General features: G+C 40.3%; 1 protein-coding gene across 6 annotated transcripts in view; it reads left to right on the forward strand.

The window, feature by feature from the left end:
* Positions 1-20234, forward strand: part of LRP1B (LDL receptor related protein 1B) — a 2177452-nt gene that overhangs the window by 2063522 nt on the left and 93696 nt on the right. For all 6 annotated transcript variants that reach the window (XM_082262163.1, XM_082262161.1, XM_082262165.1 and 3 more), the window contains 4 exons: positions 2245-2361; positions 9548-9721; positions 14272-14397; positions 16507-16671. In XM_082262163.1, coding sequence (XP_082118289.1) covers positions 2245-2361; positions 9548-9721; positions 14272-14397; positions 16507-16671 — 582 coding nt within the window. The remainder of the gene's footprint in view (positions 1-2244; positions 2362-9547; positions 9722-14271; positions 14398-16506; positions 16672-20234) is intronic.

A 20234-nucleotide genomic window follows, 5' to 3' on the forward strand; every position in this document is an offset into this window, starting at 1 on the left:
TACGCTGAGAGGAAGCAGAAATTTTGCTCTGTAGGTAAATTAATAAACAAAGTGTAGCGTTGCAAAATCACAGTGAAAATCATCAAAAACTTGAATAAGTGAATAATCCCAAGTGAAAAGCAATTGAATAGTCCTTAAAAGAGAAGTATAGAAATGTTTTTTTTTTACAGAATCATACTTACCTAGGTGGATGCAGCATCGGTCTGATGTTGCATCTGTCCCCCACCAGCTCTAACATCACCGAACCCTTGGTTCTCAAAGCTCCCTAAGCAGTGAGCTGGTGACTGTCAGTCACTGGCTCTCTGTCCCCTCCCCCAGTGCTCACTGGAGTGCTGGGCCATGGAGGGGGTGGGTGCAGCCACCTCAGGCTCTCATAGGCTCACTGAGAGGCTGAGACAGGTGCCAGTCCAGGCATATGGGTGGATCCAGACCATATGGTAACGATCTTTCCTGAGCCTGACACTCCTGTCATCCACAGGACAAGTACAACCAAATGAGCTTTGGCTATATTTCTCCTTTAATATAAAGAAATGGTGAAGAGTTCTTCTCGCCACAAATCACAGGTGAAAGACATCACACTCCCTTAAGGCCGACCACCTACATACGGACACGATGTTCGCTTACCATGTGGCCAGGACCTCCTAGTTAAAGGCAGGACTAGCAAATTTTAGGGAATTCCCCATGTAATCCTAGTTCCGGTGTACAGTCTTAAAACGGGGGGTAGATACAACCTTATGATATATATACATTCAAAACTCCTTTCTCTGTTGTGAAGGAGAAGAAGTAGTTCAATAAATGAGAGGAGGAGAGGCTTAGTAGGTGGAGCTAAGAGCGGTTTTCACCAGTGATGCATTATTTACTGAGACAGAGAAATTCTATTCTTACCATTCTGTCAGACTTGACTTGTAGACATGAACTGAGAGAGAGAAACATTACATTCTATGTTGGGGCAAACTTGAAAAAAAATACACCTGTCAATCCTGCCCGAAAACCACTGAGCTCCTAAATGTAGTGAGCAGAAAATCTGCCTCTGCTGCACTAAAAATCACAAGAAGCTTTATAGGGCCTCTCTAAGCTACACTACAAAACACATTCCCCTTTGGAAATGAGGGGAGTATTTTGCAGTCCAGATACATACAGTATCTTCAAGTTTTATTCAAAGCATTCCTGTTGAAGAAATCCAGTGAACTCCCATCATCCTGTAGTAAGCTGACAATGCTGCAATGCTGCATTTTTTGTTAAAGTGGCTGTAAACCCTCACATATACCCAGTGAAGTGACTGCCCTCAGATGATACAAAGAGATGAAACAAATCCTCCTGCATAAGTTGTACCTGCTTATCTGTGGTCTTCTCATCCCTACATCCATTAAAAGTCTAGAATTTATAAGGCTTGTCTGAGAGTTCAGAAAAAAGAGATTGGAAAGCTGAAATGACACACTGCAGGGCTATGTGAGGAGAGCTCTCAGAGCTGATTGGAGGGAAGTGCTTTCTGCCTCAGAAAATGATATAAAATTAATTTGAGTACATTTTTGCATGACAAGGTATCTGTTAAACTATCACAACACCAAAAACTGAAAAATTGTCTGGTAATGAAGGGGTATATATAGAGGGTGGTACTCAATTGGTTAAGCTGACCACTGTAGATGCAATGAATTGTTACAATGACTAGAGTTCACCTTTATGTTTTCATAGTCCATTTAGTCCATTCTCTACACATCAGGGCGTTTAGTTTTCAGTTCTGCATCAGCTCAGTTTTGCTTGAAGTTTTCTGCTTCATTTTTTGTAAACTTTCACAAGAATGTTTTGTTTTCTGAAAAAAAAAATTGTGGCAGGCTATAAGTTGATCCACCAGAATTTATTTCAGATAAACCCATTATTAGGAAGGATGCCGGCTTTAACTTTCCCAACACATAGTTCCCCACTGCGGTGTGGTACAAATCTTACAGAATACAAAAAGCTTGTGTTTTATTATTAAGAGCCAGAGTTCACTGGATTTTCACAAGATCAAAGGAAATATTCCTTCAGAACACAAAAGTAAAACAAATGCAATTTGCTGCGCCACGGTCTTGGACGGAGTGGCTAAGTGCACAGTGCTGTGCATAACGTAGCAGCTGGCAAGTGACCCACTGTGACCTGGAATACATTTTTCTCTCGCCAAATTGCTTCAGTTTGAATTAATTATTTTGATTTCCTGTAAAATATACAAAGATTCTGAAGTAACTCCTTTCATGTGTTTTTCTCTAGGTCTTGTCGTTGACCATTTTGGACAGCGTTTGTACTGGGCAGACTTTGAACTGTCCGTTATTGGTACCGTGAAGCTTGATGGTTCTGATTCAGTTATGGTGGTCACTAATAAGCAAGGTGAGTGAATGTAAAATTATTCTGAACCCCCAAAAATATATTTTTTGTTATTTTTGCTATGAATGGTACTAATAAACTCAGTAGAGGGTTCAAAAAAGGACTGGGTGTCTTTTTATATGCAGGGCAAGTATGATTGGGGCATGAAGAAGAGGCGGTGTTGGACAAGGTTTTAGTGGGTTTATTTATAAAAATAATATGGCACTTACATGATGAGGTGTATCGGTAGCTTCTGGGGTGGTTCTTGGTGTGAGGAGAGGAAGGGGGATCTTGTCGGAGGATCAGTCAGAGCATTGCCAGTGTTAGACAGGTTTCTCTTGCGCTACTATCCCTGGACACCTTTTTGTTTGCCATTCTTATACCTTCTTAATTTGCCATTTTTTGTGAGTGTTTCTGTTTCCAACTGAGTTTTGCTATCATTTTGGTATTTTGGTCATTCAGTCCTGTTGTTATAGCAGTGTGGAGGGGCTCTGGGTCTTTGAAGGCAGGGCTGGTTTAATATTTTGGAGAATTATGGGTTGAGTCCATCTCAGGTATAGGTGTCCCTTCCCATGAGTAGGTTACATTGGGGTGGAAATTAGGTTGTATCTGGGAGTACATAGCTGGTTACTTGTCCCTGAGGCAGTGTAATAGTGGCTAGGGGCATATTTTTTACTGGGTGGAGGATACAGCCAGGTTGTTGTGATTATATATGTGCCTTCAAAGACCTAAGACCTGTTAGGATCAATTAAGAAAAAAAAGTGAAAAAACTCCTGCGCTTCCCTACCAAAAAAAAATTCAATTTAGTGAGTCTACCAAGGGCTATGAAACAATTGTACAAGTACAGTGATATACCACAAACATAAAATCAACTTAACATCCAAGGCAGTTGCCGTTCTCACATGCATTGTCCAAGGCAGTTACTGTTCCCACATGCATTGTCCTGGCCAAAATAAATTAATCAGGCTAATACAGTATTAACACCTGCGCAATGTTATTTAGCATCAAGCTCAGGGAAGCTGCTCTCTCATTACAAACACATTCATTTTTAAGAGATAAATGGTATAAAGTGGGCTACTCTTTTTTTACATCTACAGTACATGTGCTGGATATATCCGAAAACAAAAGAACCTAAATACAAATATCATTCAAACAAGAAAGTCTATTGTGATAAGCAAGTGGAAAGTTTTTATCGAAAAAAAAAAAAAAGCATTGATTTACTGATCAATCGCATCCTTTAATAATTAATGCCAGTGCTCTTAAAAACTTTGCACTTGCTAATTACAATAGACTTTCTTGTTTGAATGTAAAATGAGTATTATTTTCATGGAGTCACGGATTGCACTTTAATTTGGGCACTGGCATGTTTTGGCACATTTTACTTGAATGATATTTGCATCAACCAGTTTTATTATTTTTTTTTGTTTAATATGTTTTTATTGAAGTATTTATAATTATACAAACACAGGAGTACCTCCGTGATAAAATAAGTACTAATACACAGTCCTTGAGCAGGTTTACAGACATTGATAAGACCCAAAAGCATAAAATAAAAAAAGAGAAAAAACCAAACAGCTAAGTGTTCATGAAGAGTAAATATTTCAGAAATTATAAAACACATCAAACCAAGTATTTGAGCGGAGGCGCTCGAAGAGAGCAGAGAATGAAGGGCAAAAAGAAGAAGAAAGGGAGAAAGAAAAGGAGGCGATAGATGGAGGGGAGGGGGGGAGACTCCCTTGATGTTACACCAGCCTTAACAGTCTAACCTGAAGAGGCGGCAACCATATACATAGCATATGTACTAGAGTGGGTAAATGTTAGCCAACATGACCAAATCTTGCGGGCCAGGAGTGCCTGACCATGGAAGTCCATGGTCATGTCCTCCAATTGATAAGTACTGTCTACCGCACGCAACCATTGCGATATCGGAGGAACAGCTGACTGCTTCCAATATTTTGGGATTAATGCTTTAGCTGCGTTTAAGAGGTGGGGGGTGATGGATTTACAGTACTGTGCAGGATGCAGTTTAGTGTCGTGGAACAAAACCGACCACGGGTCCCTAGCGATCGGTGAGCCCTGAATTATTTCGATAAGAGATAGTACTGTAGTCCAGACGGGGCGAATCACAGGACAGGACCACCAAATATGTGCATGTGTGGCTCTGAGCCCGCATCCTCTCCAACATTCGGCCGAGAGAGATGGCATCATCCTCTGTAACTTGGCAGGGGAATAATGCCATCGGGTGAGAAGCTTATAGTTAGCTTCTGCCGTCCTGGCGGAAATTGCTGAGCTGTGGGACAGTTGAAGAATAACCCTCTCCTGTGTCGGGGAGAGAGTGCACTGGAGATCTAACTCCCACTGTTTCAGAAAAGGTGGGGTAGGACTGGGAAGTAATGTGTCTAAAGCTTTATAGAACTGAGATAACAGGCCTTTACCCGGTTCAGGGCGCGAAAGAATTTGTGGAAGTGCCTTCACAAACTGCTGTAGTTGTTTTATTATTTAATACCTTTTACTATTTATTTAGGTTTTAGGATATATCCAGCACTTAGATGTAAAAAAAAAGAGTAGCGCACTTTATACTATTTGTCTCTCAAAATAAATAAAGTATGCACTGCATCTTTGTTTATTTATTTTTTATCTCCCTGGTACACTGATATATTTTTGATAATTTAATGCATTGTCTTTTTTTTGTTGTTTTTTTTTTCCTCAATTTTGTATTTAATTATGTTTCTTGTGTTAAAATAAAGAGCAGCTATGGACTTTTGACTCCAAAAAAATGGATAGTAGTCGTATGGTCATTTGGGATGGGGAGGGGAGGTGTAGTACACTGTGTGCACAATTATTGGGCAAGTGAGTATTTTGACCAAATCATCATTTTTATGCATATTGCCAACTCCAGGCTGTATAAACTTGAATGCTTATTGGTTTTAAGCATATAAGGTGATGTGTATTTGTGAAATGAGAGAGAGTGTGGCCTAGGGAGATTAACACCGTATATCAAGGTGTGCCTAATTATTAGGTAGCTTATTTTCCTCTGGTAAATGGGCCAAAAAAAGAGATTTAATTGACTTTAAGAAGTCAAAAATTGAAAAAAGTATTTTAGAGGGATGTAGCACTTATGAAATTGCTAAGATATTGGGACATGATCACAGAACCATGAAACATTTTGTTGCAAATAGTCAATAACGCTGCAAGATATGTGTTGAGAAAAAAAGACGCAGACTAACTGCCAAAGATTTGAGAAGAATCAAAGGGGAAGCTACCAGGAACCCATTATCCTCCAGTGCTGCCATATTCCAGAGCTGCAACCTACCTGCAGTGTCCAGAAGTACAAGGTGTTCAGTGCTTAGAGAAATGGCCAAGGTAAGGAATGCTGAAGCCTGACCACCACTGAACAAGACACATAAGTTGAAACGTCAAGACTGGGCCAAGAAATATCTGAAGACAGATTTTTCAAAGGTTTTATGGACTGATGAGATGAGAGTGACTCTTGACAGGCCAGATAAATGGGCCTGTGGCTGGATCAGTAACGGGCACAGAGCTCCACTTCCACTCATACGCCAGCAAGGTGGAGATTGGGTACTGGAATGGGCTGGTATTATTGTAGAAGAGCTAGTTGGACCTTTTTGTGTTGAAGTTGGCTTTAAAATCAACTCCCAAACCTACTGCCAGTTTTTAGAAGACACTTTCTTCAAGCAGTGGTACTAGAAAAAGTCGGCATTTTTCAAGAAGACCATGATATTTATGCAGGACAATGCTCAATCACATGCATCAAAGTACTACACTGCATGGCTAGTCAATAAAGGCCTTTTAAATGAAAGAATAATGCCCCCTTCCTCACCTGACCTTAACTCTATTGAGAACTTGTGGGCCCTTCTTAAACAGAAGATTTACGGTGAAGGAAAACAGTTCACCTCTCTGGACAGTTCTGGGAGGCTGTGGTTGCTTCTGCACAAAAAGTTGATTGTCAACAGTTCCAGAAACTGACAGACTCGATGAATGGAAGACTTATAACTGTTATTGAGAAGAAGGGTGGCTATATTGGTCACTGATTTATTTATTTTATGTCAGAAATGTTTATTTGTACATTATGAGTTGTTTGTTCATTATTCCTACATTAACAGATGAAAAATAAACAAATGAGGTGAAAAGATTTTCATTTTTCATTTAGTTGCATAATAATTATGCACACTAAAAGTTGCCCAATAATTGTGCACACATGGATATTCTCCTAGGAAATCCAAAACCTCACGTTTACTTTTTTAAATTTTCAGTTTGAGGTTTATTAACATTTTGGATTGACTGAGAGCACTGTAGTTGTTCAATAATGAAAAGAATATAAATAACGAATTGGTAGCCCAAAAGAAACTGCGCAAATGGTGATATTCGATAATAAATTATTAGTCAAATGTTAATTATATGTGAGGAATTGCTTCCATAGTGCAAGCTGCAATAAAAACGTGTATACGCATAAGTAGTGAAAAGGGTGAATATATTGCGCTTAAACACTTAAAACACAACCAAAAAAGTGCTTGTGTGCATAAACATATAAATAAATAAATATATGCTAGTAAATAAATATGTATAAATAAATAAATATGTTGTGAAAAAGTCCTTAGTGAAATAAATCAACAGTCCTTAAAGTGCCCAGTGCAATACGGATCTCTCAGCAATGACTGAAAATCACTTTAGCTTCAAGTGAGGGACCTCCACCATAGGGACTTTCTCCACCCAGTGCTCAGGGTAAATACTTCTTACCGAAGCTGGTGGACCCCTTAATTACAGGGGGTCTAAAACAGCATATATGGTCCACAAATGCCTCCAAGCTATCCTTCAGGTCCCTTAATATGGCTCAGCTCGCACAAGGAACTCCAAGTATTTCCAGGGTGGTATGGGAAAAAAGATAAGGAAACTCCGATAGTGTAGTATGTTCTAATATTGGGGTTTATTAATAGAAATGCACTTACTCAAACATCATATACAGATTGCCTTCATAGGGTAAATGCATCCCCTGATGACGTCAGTGCGTCTGACGAAACGTGCGTCGGGAACGTGAGACCGTGGAGTTCCGGGTTGGTGATACGCAGGAACAGAGGAGCGTCCCGTACACCGAACCCATGCTGCATTTACCCTATGAAGGCAATCTGTATATGATGTTTGAGTAAGTGCATTTCTATTAATAAACCCCAATATTAGAACATACTACACTATCGGAGTTTCCTTATCCTTTTTCCCATACCACCCTGGAAATACTTGGAGTTCCTTGTGCGAGCTGAGCCATATTAAGGGACCTGAAGGATAGCTTGGAGGCATTTGTGGACCATATATGCTGTTTTAGACCCCCTGTAATTAAGGGGTCCACCAGCTTCGGTAAGAAGTATTTACCCTGAGCACTGGGTGGAGAAAGTCCCTATGGTGGAGGTCCCTCACTTGAAGCTAAAGTGATTTTCAGTCATTGCTGAGAGATCCGTATTGCACTGGGCACTTTAAGGACTGTTGATTTATTTCACTAAGGACTTTTTCACAACATATTTATTTATTTATTTATTTATACATATTTATTTACTAGCATATATTTATTTATATGTTTATGCACACAAGCACTTTTTTGGTTGTGTTTTAAGTGTTTAAGCGCAATATATTCACCCTTTTCACTAAATAATGAAAAGAATCCTCAAAAATACAACTTGCCTAATAATTGTGCACACAGGTTACTTGTATGTTGACAGGGTTGGAGGTAATTGTGACCCTTCATATTCTGAATTTCCTCAGACAAGATAATAATAGCTATAAAAAATAAGTTGTTGATTGTTGATCTAGGGAGTATCTGTCCAGTTACCTGGGGGGGGGGGGGGAATAAATCGTTCCCTATTAAAGCAAATTGGAGGATTCTTCTAGGTCAACTTTGGGTTAAGGGTTCCTGGAATGTAAGTTTTTTTTTTTTTTTTTGCTATTTAGTTAAACACTGTATAGAAGGTGCTCATGCTCCATGAGCTTCAAAAAGATGACAAATACATAAATTAAAGCAGTTCTTTTAAATTTTATATTATTACATTTGTCTTTTTAAAATACAGGCTCTATAAGTACCTGAATTTGCCTTGGTGCCAGTCTCTTTTAAGTACAGCAGATGTCAAACTGGGAGAGGGAGAAGAAGCACATAGAACCGATTAGTGCTTATGTGGTTACAAGGGGCAAGAAGAGAGGAGAGTTCAGAAAAACAGAGAGATGAGCTCCTTTGTTTGATGCTTCACCTTGTAGTGTCTTATTTAGGGGGTGGGGGAGTAACAAGACCTGTAAGGCTCCATTTGCATGAGTATTTTGCCATGCTACGAACCCCAGCAGCAGTGCTACTGATTTCTGTTCCTGAGATTGACAGCCGCGTGTGGATAGCTGCGGCCACCAAGCCCATACACTGTAAAGACAGGCTGTTGGCTGCTGTCATTACAGTGTATAGGCTTAGCAAATTTCATATGAATTTTGATTTATGTGTGGCCACTGTGCTTAAACAGAATTCGATCTACTGATCTACTGTTCAACTATCTTGTAGTTAATTTTTCACTCGATCAGCACTGCAGGCTATAAGCTGCAGCACTGATCTGTGTATTCTGACAGCTGGAGAGTCTCCTAGCTGTCAGAATACAATGACTTAGTGGGGAAGTCATTGTCAGTTTTTTTTCGGTTACCCCCTGGTTGAACAAACAAAAACTGACTCTTATATGGTCAGCCTAAAGATCACGTTGTCCCTCAAGCCACATGTACACTTGTATGTAAAGAGTCATTGAAAACTTAAAATGAATGCCTTGTACAAACTTGTTCAATAAAGCTGATGCTGATAAAACAGATATTTCAGTCTTTGTACAGGTTGGAATTTGCATGCATTTGCTGTAATTAAAAGCACTTGCTATAATTTTTTTTCTTTTCTTTTTTTAGTTTTGGTCCTTTAAAACTAAACTTGTAACACTTTTTTTTTTGCTTTTTTTTTGCTGGACTAAGTTTTGAGCAGGGATGTAAAAAGTGTAAACCTTGGAGGTCTGGCTGTGTGATGCCTGTGGTGGTTATGGGGGACATAAAACAAAATGGAGTGACAGCTGAGTTGTAAAACATTTTAACAAACATCCTCATGCATCACCCACTGGTCAAAGCCCCGTCGGATTTTATGTTCTTAATAAACAGCCTAGTGGCTGACTTTATATGCCTTTCTCTCCCACAGGACTGATGTACCCTCACAGAATAGACATATTTGAGGATTACATTTATGGAGCTGGTCTTAAAAATGGTGCATTTAGAATACCGAAGTCTGGCAACGGCACCATGGAGTTTTTAAACTTGAACGTGGAGAAAGCAAAAAGCGTCTTAATCGCACATCATTACAAACAGCCACACAGTAAGTATAGTTCAGGTTATATGGCTGTTAAAAGAATATAAAGATTAAAATGATAATGAATGTATTGGTTTTGTATATATTGAATAAGGGAAATATTGGCTCAGTTTGTCTTGTAACATATTAACCAATCAAATTTTCCCTTTCTTTTACCCAAACTTCACTGAAAGAAGCTAATTGGCTGCTGTGGGCAGCACAAATAATTCTTCCCTCATTCATTAATGATATAGAGCAGGGGTGTCAAACTCAATTTCATCACAGGCCACATCAGCATTGTTTGCCCTCAAAGGGCGATTTGTATCTGTAAGACTATGCGCTTGATTTACTAAAGGCAAATAGACTGTGCACTGTGCAAAGCGCAGTTGCCCTCTGCAAGTGCAGTTGTTTCAGAGCTTAGTAAATAAGGTAAAGCTTCACTTTATAAAGAGTACCCAATCACATGCAAAGAAAATTTAAAAAATTGCATTTTGGCTTGCACGAGATTGGATGATGGAAGTCAGCAGAGTTTCTGCTCATTAACTAAGCTCTGGAGCAACTGTACTTTGCAAAGTGTGCAATCTGTTTGCCTTTAGTAAAACAACCCCTATGTGTCCAGAGCAACCCCTCCCTTACATCAGATGTCAAGAGCCCCCCCCCACCCATCAGAAGTTAAGAGTCCCCCACCTTTCCTTACATCACAGTGCACCCCCTACTTTGAGCTGCTGCCAGGAGGAGGCTGGGGGTGGAGCTGGAAAGCAGAATGTGCGGGGTCTGCAGGAGGGCTGAGGTCAACTGCCCGTGTTTGCTAAATGCAGAGACCATGTTTGCTAAATGCAGAGACCAGGGGAGGTGGAGATGTGGGGGTGCTGTGGCTGCAAAGAGAAGCACAGGATCTGTATGGGGAGTTCTGCCTTTGACTGCTAATTTAGCGTGGGGGGGGGGGGAATTGGCATCGAAGACAAGCCCCTACGTGGCTGCACAGAGAAGTGCAGGATCCAATAGAAGAGTTCTGTTCTCCTCCCTGCTGCTGACTGCTGAGACAAGGTGGGGTTGGGGATAAGGAGGGTGCCACAGCTGCTTTGTGGGCTGGATTGGCCCACAGACCTTGTGTTGGTCACATGTCATATACAGCAATATTGTTTTCAAACTTTTCCAGAATATACAGACATCTTGTGATTGAGTGTATTCAAGCCTAGCTGAAATTCTAGTTTATATCGGCTACATATATATTCCAGGTGCATTAAAACAAAATGTGTTCAAAGTCATACAAGTGTCTTTCTTTGGAAAACAGCCACAGAGTACAAAAGCCTGTTCCTTGCCAGCATGCTGCAGAGTGGGCCCTTTGCTCTCTGTGTGGAAGCAGTAGTCTTTTTGTGGAGGTCCACAATGCCCCCGCTGGTCAAAGCCAGAGCTCTCCAACCAGCAGAGAGCATGATCTTTGCTGATTACAGAGCTTAAGGTCTGACTCGCTAGGGGGTTTGTCAGACCTTTGAAGAGAGATTCCTTCTATACAGCATGCTTGCAGGCTATACTTGTCTATGCAGGCTTTGGCTGTTTTCCAAAGTAAATCAGTTGTAAGATGGAGTATTCTTTATATTTTAAACACCTAGAATGTATTTTGCTGATTCAAAATGAAAAATTTACAGTAATTGGGCATTATCATTAAAACCCTCCTCTTATGTTAGCTTTCTGTTACTATCCATGATGTTAACGGGTCGTTATTGACCCGTGTCTTAAATCAGCCATAAAATACCCTCTGAACAATTATTTATCATCCAATTTGTTTCTTACCTCTTGGTTACCTTGTTAGGCTTCTTTATTTTTGAAAAGATTGGTTTTAATATTTTTGGTGTGACCCCTTAGACCTTTTTTTTGATAGCATACCTCTCATTTTCAAATTTAAAAAATGGTAAAATAAAGTCAGCAACTCTGAAATGTATTGGTCCTATGTTTCTTCACTTTATTTAGAGAAGCAGACAAGCAGGCAAAGAGATAGGCCCCTCCCTAACTACAGCTCACAGGGTCGGTTCTGACCCTAACACAAGAGGAGGGTTAAACGAAAAATAGTCAGACATCTCCCAATACATACTTTTTGTTTGAAAAAAAAAAAAGACCAACTGGTCAGTTTGGGTTGTCAGCTGCAACTACAGACATAAAGACTGACTGAAGAGAGTAAAAATCGGCTTCTATGGGTCCCTGGCAACTTATGGCTCCTTTCCATTTTCCTAGTTTTAAGTGATAAGATCTGATTGGTTACTGTGGAAACCCTAATAGGCCTCAAACACTTTTAAAAAATGAGGAGAATTGGAGTATTAGCCACTGACATGATGGTGGACAAATGGGAGGAATACAGGTTGACTGTATCTTTAAGTGTTTCTGGCATGACTAGGCATTGCCTTATGATGTGAATGTGTATTCCTGTTGCAAAAAAGAAGGGCAGAAAGTTTTAGCACAAAATTTCTCTGTATGAAAAAAAAAATCTATTCGCGGTTATCAGTTAAGGATGTCCGCTGCTACACTATATAGTAAAAAGTATGATGGATACTTAAATTATTGAGTTCAGGTCTTTCTAGCAAAAACATTTTAGATAATTTTGGACCTCCAAGCTTATGGGTAGGGATTTTTCTGTTCTAACAAATAAAACTATATACATGGTTTATGTGGAGAACTGATAGTGTCCTATATAGAGTCATAGGGCTGAACACTACTGAACACTTTTGAGATGCTTTGGAACTCCAATTGTGAACTGGGTCTTCTTATCCATTCATCCTTACAAAAGGATCTTTTGGGTTAAATGGTTTAAACCACAGACAGGCTCCAAAAGCTTATGGACAGCTTTCCCAGAACAGCAGAGGCTGTTAAAGATGCAAAGGAGGGGCAATTCTATAATAATGTCCAATACTTGTTATTGGAATGTCCGGCAGGCTTATATAGGTGTAATGGTCAGGTGTCCACAACCTTTTAGCCATATAAGGTTTGATTTGCTAAAACTGGAGAGTGCAAAATCTGGGGCAGCTCTGCACAGAAATCAATCAACTTCCATTTTTATTTTGTTTTTGTCAAAGCTTAACAAGCTGATGTTGAAAGCGGATTGGCTACTATGCAGAGCTGCACTAGATTTTGCACTCTCCAGTGTTGGTTAATAAACCCCTATTTTAGTGTACATGTAAAGATTGTTGGCTAAAGATAGTAATAATTGGCTTATATACCTGTTGGCCTTTGCCTTTAAAGAGGTATTAAACCAAAAATGTGATATATTGCAGCTTACCAAGAATTAGATGTGGTGGCTGCATTTGTTTTCTTTTTTAGGCTTTTTCCCCTATTTTCACCTGTGATCTGGCCTGTAACACACATCCTGCATTAGAGCGCCTCCACTCTGGATGAAGGAGCACATAGGACATCTTTGGACAGCAGTCTTTTCAATCTGGGGCTGGGGGGGGGGGGGTTTAGATGAAGTAGCAGATTTAGATACAGTAACAAACTGGATCCAAACTCTACCTTACACTTTACACTTTATAAGCATGTAAAACCTGTATTTTGTGGGATAAAGGTTTTACATTAATAAATAAAAGCTGATCATTGTATTCACCCCTTGGTGAGTGGTTTGTATCAAAACACTCTTACTGATGCTTTTCCATCAGAGCTAGTTTTATTTAAAGGCAATAGGCTTACTGGCTGGATCCCCAGGTGAAAATAAAGGAAAGAAAGCCTAAAAAATAATTTTAACGCAGCCACCACAAGAACTGATAAGCTGCAATTTAATAAGTCAATCACTTAAGGTGGCTGAATTTGCCTTTCTCAGAAAATTAAAATATAAACAGTTTTTTTGAGATTTATCTTTATAGCTTGTTCTCAAAATATGTTTCATCTGATCTCCAGCATCACAACATTATAAAAGAAAAGTTCCAAGACAGATATGTGAGAGCTGTCATTGCTGACATAAAAAAGTGCAAGTCCCAAGGTATCATTATTCTTGATTCACTACTTAGTGAGTCCCTAACCGGAAAGAAGTATGCAGCCAGTGAATCACCAGCGCACTTAAAGGAGAAGTACAGCCAAAGTCTTCTCCTGTGGATCAGAGGAGTGCAGTTTGTTCTGCACTCCTGTGACCCATTTTGAAGTCCGCTGTCAGCTGACTTTAAAGCGCCGGTCAAGGCAGAGGAAAGGATGCGACCATATGGATCCGCCCACATGCCTGGATTGGCACATGGCGAGCCACTGAGAGCCTGTGCCGGCAGCTCCCTCCACAGCCCAGTGCTTCAGTGAGCATGATTGGGGGGGGGGAGGGGCAGAACAGAGAGCTACTGACAGCAGCTCTCTGCTCAGGGAGCTATGAGAACTGAGCCATTGGGGGTGTTCGTTCGTTCGGTTCTCAGTGTTAGAGGTGCCAGGGGAAAGATGCAGCATCCACCTAGCTAAGTATGAATCTTAAAAAAAACATACATCTCTTTTAATATACATATATTTGTGTTAGTGGCCCACTTATTAGTAAGGATGAGAATGACAGCCATGGATTCTGCATCTTCAAAACCAAATTTGTGTTTCCTGACTTCCTGTTTGTTTCCTCCTAACAGTGCCCAACCCATGTTTGGATATCAAATGTGAGTTCATCTGTCTGTTGAATCCCACCAGTGCTTCCTGTGTGTGTCCAGAAGGAAAAGTTCTAGTAAACGGAACATGCACAGATCAGAATTATGCAGGTAAGCAATGAATACATTTGATTTCATGCATGGACTATAAGCTTTAATAATTTTGTTTTGCTAATGTTGTATTAAAAGCTGGATTCCAGGCAAACAGTTACATATACCATTAGAGCCCATTCACATTAGCGTGACTTGTCAGCCTGACAAGTCACGGTATGTCGCAGTCCATTGAGTAGTACAGGACCCGTTCTAATAGGAGCGACACAAGTCGCTCTGACTTAGAAAAAGAGTCCTGTACTACTTTGGGGCAACCTCGGAACGACTTGCAGAGACTTCCATTTATGTGAAGTCTCTGCAAGTCGCGCAGTAGTCGCGTAGCACGCGACTTCATAAGTCGCCCCCCAAAGTCGTGTCGCGCTAGTCTGAATGGGCTCTTAGCATACATATTTGGAAAACAAATTCCAAAACAAGTGATAAGTGATGGCGCCAAATGAACAGAGATATGCAAAGTAAATGTGAGTGCTGCTGCCCCCTTGAAAAGTGGAAAAAAAAACAACCTGCAAATTGAAACGGAAAAGTGAAAGGTGTATATATGATATCCAACATAGATTAAACAGTCCAAAATAATAGGAGCTCCATAAAAAGTGACACAGTCTTCACAGAACAATCCAATCCCCATGATTAAAAAATAGGTGTCCTAATTGATTTTCTTTAAAACGTGATCCACCGCAAACAGTGTGTAAGAAGTGCACACTCACCAACTGTCTATACTAGATACACTTTATGGTAATTCCAGCTCATTATTATTCAACCCATAGAGCGATCCAGTAATAGTGGTAGCTCACCACCCCGGAAGCGTCTCTAAAAACTTTCTTTCATATATTATTCAAGCAATATGGACTCAGGAAAAGCATATAAAAATATAATCATGCAGTACGTTTATTTAAAGATGCAGATCACAGAAACACAAAAATGCGCACTTACATTCGGAGGTGCTACAAGTCAGCACCAACATGTACAGCTCAGTGTGCGCTCGCCGTCTATCCAAAATGTGGCGTGTGCTCCAAAGGGCCAGGTGTGGAAACCAGGTGGAAACCAGGATACTGATAGTGATGGCAGATGGTCAGCCTCAATGCATTTTGTGTTGTTCACGTCATGATGATAGCAACAGCATGGCCATTCTCTTATTCAAGCACATTTAGAGACACTGTCTCCAACTGCACTGCATTAATCCTTGCAACTTTCTGCACAACTTTGAGCTTCCATATTATACCCCAGCCTGCAACCTTTTTATGGTTGAATGGCTTCAATATCTCATAAGAGTGGACCTGTCTCACGGTTGTGGGTGGGCATTTCCTTAGTGCAGGTGTCTCCAAACTTTCTAAATAAAGGTCCAATTTAGTGTTAGGGAGGCTGGACTGTGGTCAGTTTGAGAAGAAAATGCCCTGGCATCAGTGAGTGATATTAAAAAGGGAGTAATAGTGCTCCATCATTGGTGTCAGTGGAAGGAATAATACCCCATCATTGGTATCAGTGAGAGAAATAGTGTCATTGTTGGTAATAATGGAAGGAATAGTGCCTCCCGTTGATATCAATCAGAGGAATAGTGCCCCATTGTTGGTGTCAGTGAGAGGGATAGTACCCCATTGTCAGTGTCAGTGGTAATATGGCCCACTGTTGTTGACAGTGGAAGTAATAATGCCCCAAGGGCCGGATAAAAGCAAGCTAAGGGCTGCAGTTTGGAGACCACTGCCTTAGTGCAATGTGTTTTTACCATTAGTGATCCCTTGGTTTCTTCTCTGTTCCCTTGAAGAAGAGAGTGTCTTGAAATGTGTCGGAATATGAGAATACTATACCCAAGCTGTTGCTATGATCACTTATTATTTTAATATTTGTTTATGTAATTTTTTACATAGATGTGTTATACTTATAATGTGTGACAAAAATGTTTTTATTTTTATGAATTAAAAGTCTGAATGCTTGTAAAATCCCAGTCCACATATATTTTTTAATACATTGATTTGAAGGGATGATGGCATTCCCAGGGATGTGAAAAATTTAACTGTTGGATATATTTAAAACAAATTTTTAACTGAACTAAACTGTGGTTTTCTCTTAGAAAACTTTTTTAAAACTTCACGCCATTCTTTCTTTGTCACAATGCAGATGACTTATGCAAACTGACTTGTGAAAACGGCGGCAGATGTATAATAAATGAGAAGGGCGCTCTAAGATGCCACTGCTGGCCCAGTTTCTCCGGAGAAAGATGTGAGATGAACCACTGCACTAATTACTGCCTGAACGGAGGGACATGTACTGCTTCTGCTTTGGGTAAATATTTGTAATTAAACACGACAATCTCCATAAACCTCGCACTATCCTGTTTACTTGTTGTCTTCCAATGTGCGTCCTGATTTCCCCTCTAATTATTAATCCACATTTCCGCTAATCATTAATCCTAGTTAATAATAATTGCATTTTTCCCCTCGACCAACCATATGGAACAAACGTTTCAGATAAATTAAAAACTTGACTTGATGTTGAAATAATCATCCCCCCTTTCCCTTTTTTTTTTTTAAACTGGGATGAAAATAGAAATGTTAAAAATAGATTTGTCTAATGCCTGCAAAGCTTTGTGTATAATCCAGCAATCTGCGTTCATATCCCAGCCTCCAGATGCAAGCTGAGTGGGAATTACTTTTGAGAGAGTTCGATAACAGGTGGCACAGAGTCTTTCTAGAGTCGTGCAACAAGCCAGTGACAAATTATGACAGGCATATGAATCACAAACAGACAACGATGCTGCATCATGAATAATACATTATTAATTCTACCAGCCGTGCTTCATGGTCCATGGGATTCGAGACTGTTTGGTGGAACGAGTGATATGTCATGTGTTTTATTGTATGGGTGCTTGAGGACCCTGAAATTCCTTGTCAAGGCATGAAAGAATAACTTGACATCTGCAAGGAAGCGTAAATAATCATTTTGTTGGGTGCTCTGGATTTGTAGCTGCCATTGCCTAAGAAGGTATAGATCCTAGAAAAAGGTGTTGTCCATTTGCAGGTCAATTATCGGAAACCATTCTAAGTAAATGTGCCACATTTAGGTAATAGCCCAACCTCTAAGCTGGTGAGACTTACTGTAACGGAGCTCCAATACCCAGCCTAGGTATCTCCGCTGTCTCCACCTTGGAGCTGAGGAAGTGCTACAATATCCATGGCAAAATCCCCCCCAGTTACTGGACGACACACAGTTCTGGGATTCAAACTAGAATGCCTTGCTTATTGAAAACACAAGAGATCTACACTCTGCCAAAACCCCTCCCTCTTCGAGTCATTCCACACAAACACACATCCCATAATATGCTTACAAGGCAGACAGGAACAATAGGACAATGGAATGCAGGTAGTCACAATAACAAACCCCACCCCACCCCACTAGCAGGGGTCTATGAAACACTTCTGCCATATTCTAGCAATCTGCAATATATCTTTATATATTTCCTCAGGGACACTATTCGGTAATATTATGGTCATTTTTTCAACACAAATCTCACTCTCAGTGTCCATTCCGCTACACTTACCCTGTCCTTCCTCCCCATCACTCCATTAATCCAGTGGAGCCCAATTACATACCCAGTCATTTCATATATGGGGGAGGAATTGACTCTCTCCCTTTCCTTCCAAGATGCAATGATAGAAGCCTAAATAACCAAATATCTGATGAATGGTGATGGAGGAAAGGTTCTTCCAATTTTGGCACCCCCCAGTGTTATCTTAAGGTATTTACTAAGTTCTCACGGCTCTTCTCATGGACTTAAAAACATCTACTCTTATATAGATGAGAAGAGGGGAGTTTTTTTGCGTTTTAAAAAATGACAACTTGGCAGGGCTGACACCATTTCCTTTTGACGCCATATAAATTATTAATAACAGCCACACTTATAAAATAACAGTGAATAACACCTAATAAAACTGTGCAGGTACTGTCATAAAAACCAAATGTTTAAACAGGAAAGAAAAACTAAATCAAATTAGAACTCACACTTGTGTCTATGCAGAATTATAAATGAATAAATAAATGTCCAAGTGAGTCCCAAAACCAAACTTGTATTCAGTGTTCCATGCCTCCCACATAAATTGCAAAAATCATAAGATATGTGCTCCATTCCACCTTGTGCTAATTAACATATAATGCACTCACCAGACAGAGTTGACCTCTTGTAGAAACAAGAAAGTGAAACCATGCTTGTTTGTATAGTATACTCCTTGAGACAGGATACGGATGCCAGTACTATGCATAGTCAACCAGAGAAGTTGCCAAAGATGACACTTTCCACCAGTACTTTTTTGCTTCTCAAGTCCTCCTAGAGTCACTGGACATGTGCATCAGTACTAGGAATCGATCGTTTATCGACACCACCGATATATCAGGGGCCGATATGCACTTTTCCCGATATATATCGGAATCGGCCCCTGAGGTTACTGATATTGCCGATATTTCGGGAAAGTGCTTGTACCAGAGTGATGCCAGCAGCTAGAGGCATCACCCCGGTACCGGCGTCCATAGCCGACGGTCAGCTGTCTTGTAATGACAACCGATGTGGCTGAGAAGCCGCTCGGCTGTCATTACAAGGAGCGGGAGGGGACGTCTCTCCCCTCCCGCCGCCTTTCCGCGGCTCGCCCGGGTCTCCCGTCCCACTGGGAGGGTAACTGGGGTAACCGAAAGTCCCATCCTACGCGTTTCATCATCATCCATGTGCGACACCCCCAGGAGCATGGAACACTGAATGCTTTTCTGTTTTGCGACCGTTTTGGGACTCTCTCGAAAATGTATTTATTCATTTGTAATTTTGCATAGACACAAGTGTTAACACTGTTTTGATTCATTTATTCTTTCTTTTTGATACCATGATTTCAGTGCAATAAAAGTAGTGTAATGTCAGCCCACATCAGGAATTTAAAAACCAGTCCATTCTGCAAGCATCAGTTGGTATTTTCTGTACTTGCAGGGTCTTCAAGGGGATTAAACAATGACAAACTCATATGTATTTTTTTAACCTGTTTCTGGGGGCAAAGCCAATATATGGTGGACCTGTCACATATACACATGAATGGAACTTTACTGTACTGTGCTGAGGCATGCTCACTGTGCACTCCCAACATACTGACTGAGCTGACAATCTCTGTCATTGTTTATAATAAGGAGCAAGTGGGATCATGTGACCACTTTGACAGCCAATCACAGTGATCACATGATCAGGAAGCCTACATCTACCTTCCAGCATTAATATCTACTTAAAGGGCCAGTGGGGGTGGCTGCAGGGGGTTAATTTTGCCCTGGTAGTCACTTTTAGAAATGCAATCTGTCTCCACTAGCATGTTAAACAAATACCAGTTGATCCTTGCAGAAATCCAGTGAGATTATACCCTACTATGCACTCTGCATCCACTGCAATACAATCCCAGGCAATTCCTGAATTATCCTAATTCTACCCTCTTGAACTAGAAAATACCTTTACCTATGTTCTGGAGATGAGAAGAAGGTGAGGTGTTCTGCAGTCCAAATCAGAAGCAAGCAGCAGCAGGTTGACAACACTGCTCCTCCATAGATACAGAACCCTAGGGCATTCACCATATGGCATGAAGTGTGTTACTGGACAGATCGCCAGGTGGAAAAAAGAGGAAAAACCTTGGAAAAAAAAAATGAATGCAACCACCATGTCTAAGGACAGGAGTCACATCATCAGGAGCTGGGCAGCCATACATTGTTGTAATATGCATTAATACAATTATGTACATTGCATTGATTACAGTAAGAATTTGTTTTTTTATCTTAATGCATTTTCTTCTTTCTTCTTCTCTTCTCTTCTCTTCTCTTCTCTTCTCTTC

The sequence above is a fragment of the Pelophylax lessonae genome (assembly GCF_965119305.1).
Source record: "Pelophylax lessonae genome assembly, chromosome: 6".
NCBI lineage: Eukaryota > Metazoa > Chordata > Amphibia > Anura > Ranidae > Pelophylax > Pelophylax lessonae.